This window comes from Sprattus sprattus (genome assembly GCF_963457725.1).
Source record: "Sprattus sprattus genome assembly, chromosome: 8".
Lineage (NCBI taxonomy): Eukaryota > Metazoa > Chordata > Actinopteri > Clupeiformes > Clupeidae > Sprattus > Sprattus sprattus.
Window position 1 is genome coordinate 14868326 of NC_137927.1, and position 14503 is coordinate 14882828.

Sequence of the window (14503 nt, forward strand, 5' to 3'; positions counted from 1 at the left end):
AACTGAGCAAGGCTTTGCTAGGAGCGTTAGTGTCAGTCCTTCTGATCTTTGTTTGCGGGCCTCACTGTCGTTTGTATCATTCACAAAAAGCCTGAGTGCTGCTGTATTGTAAGCCATGCACGTTACATAATGACCAACGACTGAAGTGGGGAACATGACACTATATTTGATGGTGGATCAGTCTAAATTAAGAGGAGACTCTGAAATGATTTAGCCTTTCACTGCCAGTTGCCTGTGCCTGTAATGCTGTGAACCCACTTATTCCTGAGAACAGTTCACAGCTGTAGATGAACTGTTGTGCATGGATGATCACATACACAGTCATCTCCTGCACTGGAGTACAGTTTATTTTTAGTGCATGGTTAATAATTCATGTTCCGTGCTTCCAGTTGTGTGGGAATTTTGTATCAAACAACAGCAAACTTTCTGCAATATAATGGTACCTGGGCTAACATGAACCATAGTGCCCTCCATTGCAGTGTTTCATCTCCAGAACATAACCCTGGGAATGACAGCTATGGGCCACTGACAATTCCAATCAAACTGTGTAAAAACCCTAACTTTCCGAAAGGCTATGAACAGACATTTGACATTACAACCGTGGAGAGGAGTTGCTTGATGTAGAGCAGTAGTGATGAAATCACAGAATGATTCTCTCTATTTGTTACGCTGTCTTTAAAGTTTCTGTCATGGGCTATTCTTGTCACCAACAGAAGCAAAGGCTTGAGACTGTGAAGTTTAAGCTTCTTCTTATATTTGACAGGTCATTCATCCTCTTCACCCCTTCGGATATTTAAACCATTATTAATACAAAAACAACTTCACCTTCTGCCACTTTGCTTTTGTACAAAGCACTTGATCAATTTAGTGGAAATTGCCATCATATTCTAATGCACACAGTTCTTTAGGAGAGTCCTAAAGAAGTATAGCCTAACAATGATGCTACAAGCATGTTTGAAACTTGACAATTCCAACACATATCTCATTCATGCAGTTAAAAGTAAGGCACTAAGTTGGGGCATTTCAGTGTCAGGTATTACCACCAGCAGTTGCTTGTCTCATATAAGCCCTTGGCCCAGCTCTGTAGTGCTGCCCCAACAGCTGAGCTGAGGACCTCTCGCATTCCTCTGGACAGGCCCTCTGGTCACCTGTGCTGTGCTGTGGGAGGTTTCTCACGACACATCTTAAAAATATCACGCTGCATGGCCTACACTCTCAACAGTTAGCTGACTGCTTCAGACATGTGCACATGAGCCCAACCCTTAGAAGCAAGCAAACAGCAAAGTAAGAGACTCTTCCCACGTTGACTCTTTTTAATGATTAATTATGTATTATCCTATAACAAGAGCAGTTACCTTAGAGTTAAGTGTCATAAAACACTGTGTATGATCAAAGTCTTTTAAACATCCATGTGAAACAATTGTCATGTAAGTCCTAACCCAAACACCTACTGTGACCACAAATCAGGCCTGTCATGGTGGACAACATAGACCCAGCTCTCGCCAATAGCAGCGAATGCAAACCACCAATATCAACTGCTTCTCAGTCTTACACGCCGTTTGATGGGGACAACAAAACAGGGTATTCACTCCGGTGCGTTTCTGAGAAAAAAAGCTGTCCGTGTCCCCTGTTAATAATACATGCAGACATCTTCCACACCCGAGACATCTGTCGCAACACTACCACGCCATACGGCCTGAGTTTAAAGTTACTTTGCAATTCCTTTCATACCTATGGGATAATTGTAGCTGTTTGATTAACGATATATTCTGAGGCAAAACAGACAATGCTGTTCCTGGTGGAGACATTACACGTCAACACAGCTCGTGCTGAGCGAGTGCTTGTGACAAAGCACAAATAAGCTACAATTACTGGACAATTGTTTCCTTCAAATAGTTTTTTTCTACACCAAAACAATCTATATTGGGCAGTTCAACAAAGAGGTAACAGAACGATGACACCATATATTGTCCTTACAGATCCAAACAGGAGATGAATGGAATTTCTAAAAGTCATCATCGTTTACACGGAGTAGCAGCGTAGGTCTGAAGAATGATGGACGGTATATTATCAAATTTAGCGACCAAGTGGTGGCTTAAAATGACGTTGCAAGTAAATGACAGACTCTTACCTTTTTATTTTACCCGTCACAGAATTCAGTTGCCTGTGCGCTGACTATAATGATAGGTACTCTTTTTGGACGGTCAAATCTGCTTGCATACAAACTGCTTTCAGGTCCCCTGTGTAATTCCTCTGTGAGTGTGTGCTTGTCTTTTTTTTCAAATCCCTCTTCTCCACAAATACCTCCTAGCAGAATTCCTAAAATACATGGTCATTGTTCGGTACTGAAAACCTATGCAAAATGTCCTTGTCTTTAAAAGATTAAAAGCAGTCACTTCACTGGGTGTCGCTCGATGTAACTCTGCCTGTTTTTTCTCTCCCTCTCTCCTTTTTTTCTGTTAATCAGTGCTGCGTCTCACACTAGCGCAGTCTCGTAGTGCACGCTCCCGCATAAGCTTTTCGATGCAATCCGGGGCGGACTAACAGGAGAGATGGGCGGAGCAAACTTCAACAAAACCCCACATAATTGGCTGAAAATAGACACTCAGCGAATCATCAACGACGATGGTGGGAAGTTGCAACATTTCACGTCCCTTGGTCTTGTCGCAAAGCATGCACATACCGAAGTCAGTTTACGTTAGTCTGGGTGTTGTTGCTACCTCTGCCCCGACCGAAGGGCTCTTGTTATGATATCACAACATATTAGATGCATGAAGTGAAAGGTAAGAGGATTAGTTTATTCCCAATCAGTGATGTTGTCTTTACGACTGACTTTATTTGAAATTGACAGGATGGCATCAGTGTTGCTACGTAATGTATCTAAATGGTGAAGAAATCAACTTCTCATACGCAATGCAGTAGTAACGTTAGGCTAAGAACAGTTGTTTTCCTGTCAACTTTCATGAACTTGTTTAAAATTCGGGTAGCCAAAACTATGATGGCATATTTGTTTGTGTTTTTTGACGGAGAAAATTGAAAGTTGAATTGACAGCTGCGTTAGTTTCCTCGCCTCGTTCACAGAGCTGATGTAAATCAACTATTTGCAACAACTTAACATGCATGCCAACTTAACTGACGTTAAACCAATTCAGTTACATCAGTAAACGAACGTAAGATCCAAATATGTAAACGTAGTATTTTATTTGCTGACAAGCTTATAACAGGCTATGCACATTGTTTTTACATTTTCCTGTACTTCAGATGATTGTGATCCATAAACATTTCAATTATGTTGGCATTCAATTATGTTACGCATTATTTCCCGTCCCAGCTTGAGGTTGCCTTCGACCATGGACCCAGTGGTGCTGAGCTACCAGGACAGTCTTCTCAGACGCTCTGATGTGGCCTTGCTTGAGGGTCCGCATTGGCTCAATGATCAGGTGATTGGGTTTGTCTTTGAGTACTTTGCCACGGAGCGCTTCAAAGATCTCAGCAGGTCTGTGTGCTTCATCAGCCCTGAGGTAACGCAATTCATCAAATGTGCATCTTGCCAAGAGGAGCTGGCCCTTTTCCTGGAGCCACTGCAGCTCGCCACACGTCGCTGGGTGTTCCTGGCTGTCAATGACAACTCCAATCAGACAGCTGGCGGGTCACACTGGAGCCTTCTACTGTATCACCGTGACAATGGCCTTTTCTCCCACTATGACTCACAGAGTGGGGGCAACTCACTTCATGCACGCCGAATTGCCTCCAAACTGGAAGTTTTTCTGGGGGCCAAAGGCAAAAAAGTGTCCTTTACAGAGGAGGCTTCTCCCAGACAGCAGAATTGCTATGACTGTGGTATGTATGTAATTTGCAACACAGAGGCTCTCTGTGATAGTGCAGAGTATGGAGGGAACCCACGCCTCCAGAGCCACACCATCACACCAGACCACATTACCAGGAAGAGGGCAGAGTGGTGTGGACTGATCCATAGACTTGCCAAACATTGATGTGCCCGCACAGGAGTCAGGTGATTGCCCAGCTCTAGTTCCACTTTTAAACTGCTTTGTGTTGCAAGGTCACTTTTGGTCAGCCCAGAAACAGTCTTCTGGAGGTGCCCTCCAAAGGAAAGGGGGAGCCCAACTTGTAGGAGTCATTTGAAGCTGGGCCTGCATTAACCCTGATCTCACTAGCCTTAACAGTCAGCTTGCGCTTCCATCATCTTGAGTTTTGGGGACTCCTATGGGTGGCATCAACTGCCAAATCACATGAGCAGACATAGTAATAGAATTACAAACAGCTAGCCAAGTGTTCAATTTCATTTTCGGTGTGAGTGCATTTTGAAATATTTACTTCTTTCATCATCAATGGGATTTCAATAAAAAAATCCAAACCGCATGAATTATATGAATGAAGCCTGATTAATTATATTGGGTTCACATGTTTGTTGACCCAGACAACATTGCATCTTTTACTGATTAGATATCAAAGTCCTCCCTGAGACAGTGAATGTATCTTGGAAGATGCAAAGGGTTTAAAGTAATTATGCAGTGACTCCGTTTATGGTTCTCCTGTCTTTACCGAATGTGATGCTTGTTTACAACATTTTGGTTTACCCTCAGGGTTGTGTTAAGTGAATGGATTGAAAAAGAATGTGTTATATATCTAAAAAATAAACATGCACTGAAATGATAACTGTTGTTATTATTGTTTGTTCTGAGTTAATATGAAATTAATTGTGAGTATATTCACTGAATGCTTGATGAGGTAAATAAAGACCAGAGGGATTTTTTTTTTTATGTCTGCATGGAATGGTGGAAACTACACTTCATAGAAATTATTAGAAACCTTCATACCTTTCTATAAGTTAAGCGATCTCTTCGCATAATTGTCCCTCTTTGCCTTTGTACACTCATAGTGGCCTTGGTCAGTAGAACTCTGTGCTTTATGATCTTACTCAAGTAAGAGAGGGTCCCCAGATCTCAAATGATGTAGACATTTGTTTCCCAGTCAAGGCCCCTGTCCAGATATGGCATGTCATCATTTAGCTGTTGGGTCTGCAACAGCACCACCATTTATTAACACTTTTAGATAACATTTCTACAGAGGTCATTAAAATGCTTTTAAAGCAAAGTGTGAAATACGCATGTACGAGCACAACTCTGGATATGTGCATGGAGAGGGTTAAATAGTGACAATGATTAAGGTATACTATTAATTCCATGGCATGCTTTGGCAGCTTTAGCCCTGGCTGCAGCAGCAGCAGTGCTAGTGAGTACCTAGTTTTCAGGGCACTCAAGTTTCTCTCCATTATGAGGGCCGGGGAGTTCATTTTACAATATATATATTTCCAGCCACTGTAGTTGTTTATGTGTGACGCCATTTACCACATTCACATGAACTGTGTTGCTTTGTTTGTAGTGTGCCGTCTTTTCGCTGTCCTTTCTCTCACTTCTCGCTACTGAGCGAGGGCACTGGCAGCAAGTGTTAACACCTTCCTTACATTACGACTCTGAAGATGGTGGTGTTGTCCACAGGTTAAATAATGTTGGAAGCTATAAAACTACAAATAAAAACATAAATCTCAAATTGCCCAATGTACCCATTCATAGTCCTTTACATAAATAAGCTGGTCACTGCAGTACTAAATAACCCTAACACTAGCAGTTAACTAGCCGTTACAGAGTACATCTTCGGTTTCTCCTGATAATCTTATTAAGTGACCACTATGGTGACTTAATGGCATAAATGTAACAAATATCTTAAGATAAGTATCACACTAAGAATATACATATTCTACAGATGATGAGCCATGAAAGTAGATTGAAATGAATTGTGGGGAAGTTCATCAATATATCCACTCAATGTAAATACACATACCAGTTTTTTGTATTACTTCCTGTGTCATCACACCTGGAACTGTATAAAGTGTATTACAACTGTATACCGGAAAATAATTAAATATTATAAACTAACAGCTCAACCTGGTTACAGACCGCTATTTAGGAGGTAGAAGGAGAACAATCTCTGACAAAGGTCTCAGAAACATTTTTGTCCCATCTTACCTGGACACCTTGATCTCTTCCATGCACACATTATTGTCTTTGCTGGAAAAGACCTGGATGACTATTCCCAGGGGGCATTCATTCCTCTTCAGCTGCTGATCTTTGAGCACAATTCTTCTGTTACATGTTACATTCAGCTGTTATGATAAATGCTTTTTCAGCTATTATGATACATTTCTTAAATGGTTTTGGGTTTTAATGTGCCTTGGCTTTGGTTTTAATGTACCTTGGTTTTGGTTTTAATGTGGCTTGGTTATTTAATTTATTCAGCCAATGCAATGTTTCTGACAGTCATCGGTTGTCTAGTTGTTTTGCCTTGGTCCATGATCGATTGCTTTTGTCTAGAGATGTTTTGGTTCAGGTGAAATTGCGGGTTTCTCTCTCTGTGTTTTTTTGGGTGATTGAAAAGTAAAGAGCATTGCACTTGATGAAGAAAACTATGACTGACTCTGTTGTTATTTTCAACTAACTCAGAGGTATAACACTTCCAGACTCCACATCAGGCTGAATGGTCTGCCACTTCCCTCTTGGCTGCAGGGATGAGAGATGATGTGTCTTCCATCTGTTCCAGAATGTTTGGGCCAGATGCTGCACTTTGCGCCATTGTTGTTTGAAGACATCTTTGATTCCAGAGTTGTCAGGAGGAGTTGAAGGGACACTTGCTTTCTGAGTCACAAGAGTGGCATGAGTAGTATGACAGGGTCATTCGCAGTCATGCCTGTGCAGGTCTTAAGAGGGTAAGATGCAGTGGGACCTTGGATGTTGTGGATGAAGTGTTAAAGAATTTGGAGCAAGCCAAAGATCCATTGCTTTGTTCATCCCGGATAATGTATGCTGTCATCACCTTGTCATTGAGTCCTCCATGATAAACTGGCTAAAAGAATCTATAAGCAGGACCTATAGAGATCTCCTCCACAGCCCTGTGTTTCTGAGTTGTGACCTCTAGGGTTTTGTGTGCCTCTGGCTCCCCACCATGCACTTGTCCCTTTGACCCATGGTGCTGGTCCTGGATGGGGAGCAGAGAAGTGTCTGTCACTATCATAATCAGGACAATTCACAGAGCATTGGCACTGGCGCAATGCAATGTGAAGATACAACCTCTTTGAGGAAGTTCTTTTGTTCCTCTATAGGTTTTGCACAAAGTGCATGTGACTTTTGCGAAGAATGTGTTTTTTTGTGTGGATCTCCTGCCAGGATCATCTGCTTTATTCTGAGTGGGCAGCTGCAGACACATCTGTTTGCGGACAGAGAACTCCTTTGACCTGCTAGCTTTCCATAGTGACTTTTCTGCTTGGCTGGAGTCTGTTTGGCCAGCAAGTATGAAGCTGGGGTTATTTGTGATCAGTGCTTGCTGGTGTAGGAAGGCGACAATGACAGAAATTGTGGGAAATGCAACCTAATGTTGTTGTCTGTAGGTTGACCCATGAGACTGCCACTTGTCCTGTAGGCCATACGGTTGCTTTTGAACTATAGGGTTGATGCCTCTGGTTGTGTCATCAGTAGATCACTGAGATCACTCAGTTTAGAGTATCTTTGTTGCTGATTTTGGGGAAGCTATCTAGTTTCTGGAACAAAACTTTCTCAATTGAAAGGCTGGCTGCATTAAGCTAGAGTGTGATCCTTGTTTGGAGTGAGAAAGGGTTCTGAGTATTAAAAAAGAGAGTATCGTGATCGTGAGTATAAGCAGCTTTCAGTACTGAGTCATGAGTTGTGGACAGACAGGATGGTAGTTGACTCAGCGTGCGACTTGAAATGGTGGATCCTCCACTTGTGCTTAACTCCTTTTCTTGCATTCTTTAGTTGTCTCCTCCACACAATTGTGTATTCAAATGTCAAATGAGTCAAATGACAGCAGCTGTACCTTTTTTTTGTATTGGTAGTGACCGATGACTCCGACGCCTTTGCCACAGCTACAGCAAGATCCTTTTCTATGGCCCACATCTCTGTTGATGGCTCCAGAACTCTCTCCATTCTCATTCTGATCTCCACAGTATCAAGCATGCTTTGACAGCTTCAGCCTTAGCCTTGACTTCTGCAGCAGCATTACTAGTGAAGGATGCATCAGACCTAGTCTTCAGGACATTCAAGTTTCTCTCCATTATGTCGGGGGAGTTCATTTTTTACAATATATACAGTGGGGAAAATAAGTATTTGACAGTATACTTATACTGATAGACGCTGCGCGTCAGGGTGCTCTTCGCCCCGTCGGGATTTATTTTTGGATAATGACCTCCGGACAATACATTATCCCTTTCATAACATACTGTAGTATAACATAACATAACATGGCATACACTCTGTACAAGTACTCTGACAATACAGTATACTAAACATATAACAACCTCTACATATTATACTAACATATATACATATAACATATAATACAAAAAGTATTAACACAAAACAAAAAGTAGCATGGAATTTGAAGGTGGGACCTTTTCATCTGCACACTCGCTAGACTGTTCCATTATTTGTTCTCCGAATGCTAGGAAGGAGTCTTGCCTTGCCTCTGAAGGAACCGACTTGGAAGGACCCATCCTACCAAGGATCATCCTTGACTTTTAGAAGAAACTGGTAACGCCCTTTGCGTATGTGAATACTGCTAATAGCCTTTAAAAGCTTTAAGACTGCTAAGAACCTTCAAAACATTTCTGGACCGTACAGTAAGTATTGATTTGGATGCTGGATGCATTAATTCACCGCTGTAATACACCGTGCTAATATTCAAATGAAGAAATGAACAGTAGTCGACTTCTCAGGTTGGCCTGCAACCTCCTATCACATGAAAGTGTTTTGTTCCTGTTGAAGAAATGTACTGTTCACAAAACATTTTCATCATGTTTTACTATCTAAAAACAAAGAATACCACTGCTGACTGCTGCCTTGTAAGTATAATATGAAAACAATATGAAAAAAAAAAACACTTTAAATGAATTTGTTGAAGAGCAAAGTGATGCCTGTGTATATCATGGAATAATCTAACAGTGTTCTGTTAAATCTGTGCCTGAAAATGTTTCATTTTTTTGACCTGGCATAGTATAGTGAGTGGCATAGTAATACACTTCATGATGTAGTTGAGCCCCTTCCTATTCACACACTATACTTTGTTATTAACCCAGCATCATGGTGTGAGTTTTGGATATAAGTGCAACATATATACAATCTGCAGTGTAAACGTTTGTCTCTAGCAATGCAGTCATTTCAAACGTGAGTGCACTAAATAGAGCAAGTCTTTTTTGGTAGGTGTGAATGTGCCCGCTTTGGTGGAGCCCAAAGTTTTCAGCCAAAATATGGATTAAATTAATGACTACACCGGATCAGACTGTAGTCTAAGGCTGATACCTTTTAGAGTTCCAAACTCCCCTTTGTCATAAATATGACAAAAACAACGTTTTCGTGTGGGTGTGGCTGTCTGAGGCCAAATACTGGAGATCAGTAATGATATTTTTGGCACTATGTTTTTTCAAGGCAAAACATGGGTTACTATGGGCGTCACTAACAGTCAATCAAGAGGTTGTGACCTTTCCCCTGAAATGTATTCCAGAGAATATGACAAAGTGCTAAGTCTTTTATCTAATGAAAGAGGTCGTACATAAGCACATCAGCCAGCTTAAAGCTAATTCATTATTTGAGATGAGTGCGAAGATACAAATGTAGGCAAAGGACTAGGGATTTAGGTGAAAGTTTGTGTAAATCTATTCCGTCAACCAAACAATCATTCAGTAAAGACATGCTTAAAATGCCCCTTAAAATGATTGAACCTGGTACATACTAACTAATACATTTGCACTGCTGATTCTATGATCTTTTTTCATGAAAGCTGTGTGTAATTAAGGTAGTAAAATTATAGCGCTGGCGGAATGTCTTCCAAGAACCAGAGCTCTCCTACAGGACCTTCAGGTGTTTCACATTATCTGTTTTCAAAGGGGAGCTGGCCCCATTCTTAACTTAAAACTGGAGCCCCCTTTCACACTCCCCCACCCCAGCCACACTTGTGTGAATGAGCGAATGTTGTGAAAAACATTTTGAAGTCTTGCATGATGTTTTACTGGTTGACATTTATGACTAGTCTGGTCACACTGGTCTCTTGGCGGTGGTGTTATTCTCCATTTTGCTTCGAGGGAGGCTTGTCAGGTTTTTAACCTTAGGTCATTTGAAGGCAACCACAGACATTTGAAACCGTTTAAAACCCAATTATTTTGCCTCCTAAAGGAAGTATTTGACACTGTAACTGAGGCAAAAACACTCTACATCCCTTTGAGTGAAACTATAATTCTTTCCCTCTGCTGACATTTGCAATGGTGGAAAAAAATAACAATCCTACATGATGGTGAAGTATCTCAAACAACCAGAGCGGGTGCCCTCAGCCTACCCTTTTGCTACGGAATGAAAAACCTGCTGTGAAACTAAACAGACTAGAATTTTAGGTTGTGGTAAATAAATGGCTATCATTGTTTCCTGCTTCCACAGGAATGCCATAAACAGTTTGTGTCACTGAGTGTGTATGAAATGGGTGGCAGAGGAGTCCCGTCACATGGAGAGAGGCACAGTCTGTTCCAGCAGGGTGATAAACATCAACAAGCTGCCCGCCCCTGCCAGCTAACACGTCCAATATGGTGCTTCAGCACGACAGTCACACTCGTGTTTCTGCTCAGGGTTACACAAAGGAAGTGACTGTCAATAAGGTTTTGGGGATTTTGCCCAGAGGCACATCCTCTGCCTCGTAGCTCTCCTCGGGTCCTATATGAAATGTAAGGAATGTTCAAGGACAGACTATTTTTTTTTCTTTTCATCTTCAGACTGAACAGCGAGTGAGTGAATACCAATGTTTAGCAGTCTGCTGTCATCCATACCGCACAAGGTGACTGAGATTCCTTGGCTTTACGTGTAATAATAACTAGACATTATTCTCAACAATTTCACTGTTAATAAAGCCTTGTCATCGAAGGAGTGGGTTCTCTTCATTGTTAGCATAATGTATACGTATATACAGCCGCGGAAAAAATTAAGAGACCACTTCAAAATTATCAGTTTCTCTGGTTTTACTATTTATTGGTATGTGTTAAAGTAAAATGTACATTTTAGTTTTATTCTATAACCTACTGGCAACATTCCTACCAAATTTCAAATAAAAATATTGTCATTTAGATAATTTATTTGCAGAAAAATGACAATTGGTCAAAATAGCAAAAAAGATGCAGTGTCTTCAGATCTCGAATAATGCAAAGAAAACAAGCTCATATTCATTTTTAAACTACACAATACTAATGCTTTAACTTAGGAAGAGTTCAGAAATCAATATTTGGTGGAATAACCTTGATTTAAAATCACAACTTTCATGTGTCTTGGCATGCTCTCCACCAGTTTTTCACATTGCCGTTGGGTGACTTTATGCTACTCCTGGCGCAAGAATTCAAGCAGCTCGGCTTCTTTTCATGGCTTGTGACCATCCATCTTCCTCTTGATCACATTTCAGAGGTTTTTTATGGGATTCAGGTCTTGAAATTGGGCTGGCCATGACAGGTCCCTGATCTGGTGGTACTCCATCCACACCTTTACTGGCCTGGCTGTGTGGCATGGAGCATTGCCCTGCTGGAAAAAACACTTCTCAGAGTTGGGGAACATTGTCAGAGCAAAAGGAAGCAAGTTTTTCTTCCGGGACAACGTTGTACTTTGCCTGGCTGAGGTTTGTAAAAGACCATAAGGATTGAAAAAGCGGACTGCAGGTCATCTTCTAAGTTCATCTTCTCTGAGTCCAATTTTCAGCTTTGCCCAACACATGGTCGTCTGATGGTTAGACGGAGACCTGGAGAGGCCTACAAGCCACAGAGTCTTGCACCTACTGTGAAATTGGACTCATCAGAGAAGACGAACTTAGAAGACCCTCCAGTCCGCTTTTTCAATCCTTATGGTGTTTTACAAACCTCAGCCAGGCAAAGTACAACATTGTCCCGGAAGAAAAACTTGCTTCCTTTTGCTCTGACAATGTTCCCCAACTCTGAGAAGTGTTTTTTCCAGCAGGGCAATGCTCCATGCCACACAGCCAGGCCAGTAAAGGTGTGGATGGAGTACCACCAGATCAGGGACCTGTCATGGCCAGCCCAATTTCGAGACCTGAATCCCATAAAAAACCTCTGAAATGTGATCAAGAGGAAGATGGATGGTCACAAGCCATGAAAAGAAGCTGAGCTGCTTGAATTCTTGCGCCAGGAGAAGCATAAAGTCACCCAATGGCAATGTGAAAGACTGGTGGAGAGCATGCCAAGACACATGAAAGTTGTGATTTTAAATCAAGGTTATTCCACCAAATATTGATTTCTGAACTCCTCCTAAGTTAAAGCATTAGTATTGTGTAGTTTAAAAATGAATATGAGCTTGTTTTCTTTGCATTATTCGAGATCTGAAGACACTGCATCATTTTTGCTATTTTGACCAATTGTCATTTTTCTGCAAATAAATGATCTAAATGACAATATTTTTATTTGAAATTTGGTAGGAATGTTGCCAGTAGGTTATAGAATAAAACTAAAATGTACATTTTACTTTAACACATACCAATAAATAGTAAAACCAGAGAAACTGCTAATTTTGAAGTGGTCTCTTAATTTTTTCCGCGGCTGTATATATAACTGTAACTTTAATAAAACTTTAATCCCATGCAAAACAGAGTACAGTATCTATATACATTACCACTATGATGTCTTGGCGTAATGTTAAAGACACAGTACTTGTGTTTTGTCTCATGGAGCCATCTGGCACTCTCCCAGTGCGCTGCCACGTCTGAGAGGCTGAGCTCCCTGCCCCATGCTCTGGGCTGTAACCGGCCTTCACGGCAGATGATGTGCTCCCGCACAGCAGCCCCTCTCTTAAGGGTCAGCTGCTGCACAGACCCTCTCTGCAACATGGCAATTAACAGCATTCCTCACATAGCCCCCAGTGGATCGAGTCAAAACCAGTTTAACATCTCGCAAACCTGAAAACCATGAACTCATCAGTCCCCCGCAAAACATGCTAATTGATATTAATAATGCATACAGACAAAAAATAACACGAGGATTGATTAACATGAGAACAATATGGGCCAGACATGGAAGTGACTACTTGTATCACAGGGAGTGTTTTTGAAGAACGAGTAGGCAAGCTGGATAAAGAGGAGTTTGTCTCCCCTCTGTGTCCGTAAAGGGAACTGCAGTATTTAATAAAGGAAGCTCATATTTGGTTAAAACAAGTTTGAACAATTTTGGTTACCAGTCAAAAAAAAGGTCCACCGAAAACGTTTTGTTTTAAATATATAGCTACAGCATATATATTGAATGTAATGAAAACGGTAAAATACAGAGTTTTTGCTTTCTGGTATTGTCTGGGAACATCATAAAAGAAAAAAAAAATCCTCTTATTTTCAATTTCCAACCATGCTTCTCAGCTGCTCTTTCTAGATGAAGCTTAGGTACATCTGTCAGAGGCAAATGTGCAGTAACTCATCTGGAAACTTAATCTCAATTAAGGCACTATGGACACTGGCTGGCAGCTGAGCCCTCTAGTCCCATATGAGATGTTTCATCCCCCAGATATAGTCATAATATCTGAGCCAGTGGAGGGCATCACATACTGACCTCTGAAGGCATATTCATTACTGAAAGTGAGAGAGTGAGAATATTACTGCCAGGAAGGTGTTAACATTTATTTTTATTTATTTTTTTTTTTTTTACTATTTTCCACATTCAAATATAGCCAATATATTGAGAAGAGTCTTTACCATTGTTTTGCTGAAATATTCAGAACGGTGAGATGGATTTGAAGTTAGAATTGTAAATAATTTTAGATAAGACCGTATGATCACAGCTTCCAATTTCCTTGCTGAGCCACATAGGCTCTCTAGTCGTCATGAAAACATGCAGATATATTTAAATCCCCTTGTGCCAGGGAAACACAATATTTCCCTCAGCTGTCAGCCAAGCGGCCCTTGAGTGTTACTCTAGGGTAAGCCATGAATTATTAATTTACCTTAAAAGACATTACAAAACCTCTCTACACAAGGGAAAGGAGAGGCTATGCAGTGGAGAGAAAGTGTCTGTGCCCGGGTTTGACATGAAAGAGCTGAAGTGGTGCTTATCAGAGAACCGTGCTGCTGTTGGTTTTGTCTCTGTCCCTTTCATTCATTCTCTCTCTCTCTCCCTTTCATTCTCTGTGTGTGCTTGTAAAATGTGGTATGTTGCACAGTGGTACTGCAAACCTGTCATAAATGAGTGATAAGCAGATCACTGTGCATATGGAGCCCATTCAGAGCTTTGTAGCCCCAGGCTATTTGCCTTCACATGCACTGCACTGCCGCTCTCCCACCATCTCTGGGCAGTCTGTATTAACACAAGGGTACAGTAGAGACAGAGACAGAGACAAAGAACTCCCCCACATACACGAGCACAGACGCACGCAAGCTCGCACGTACACACGCATAG

General features: G+C 41.3%; 1 protein-coding gene across 1 annotated transcript; it reads left to right on the forward strand.

Annotated features, from left to right (window-relative positions):
* Positions 1-2703: 2703 nt before the first annotated feature.
* senp8 (SUMO peptidase family member, NEDD8 specific) lies at positions 2704-4752 on the forward strand. The gene is made up of 2 exons (XM_080844086.1): positions 2704-2783; positions 3332-4752. The coding sequence occupies exon 2, from the start codon at positions 3351-3353 to the stop codon at positions 3990-3992; it is 642 nt and encodes a 213-aa protein (XP_080700212.1). The 5' UTR covers positions 2704-2783; positions 3332-3350; the 3' UTR covers positions 3993-4752.
* The last annotated feature ends 9751 nt before the right edge of the window (positions 4753-14503 follow it).

What these genes read in the sequence shown, in the direction of transcription:
- senp8 (XM_080844086.1), top strand. Translation starts at nt 3,351, where the DNA reads ATGGACCCAGTGGTGCTGAGCTACCAGGACAGTCTTCTCAGACGCTCT.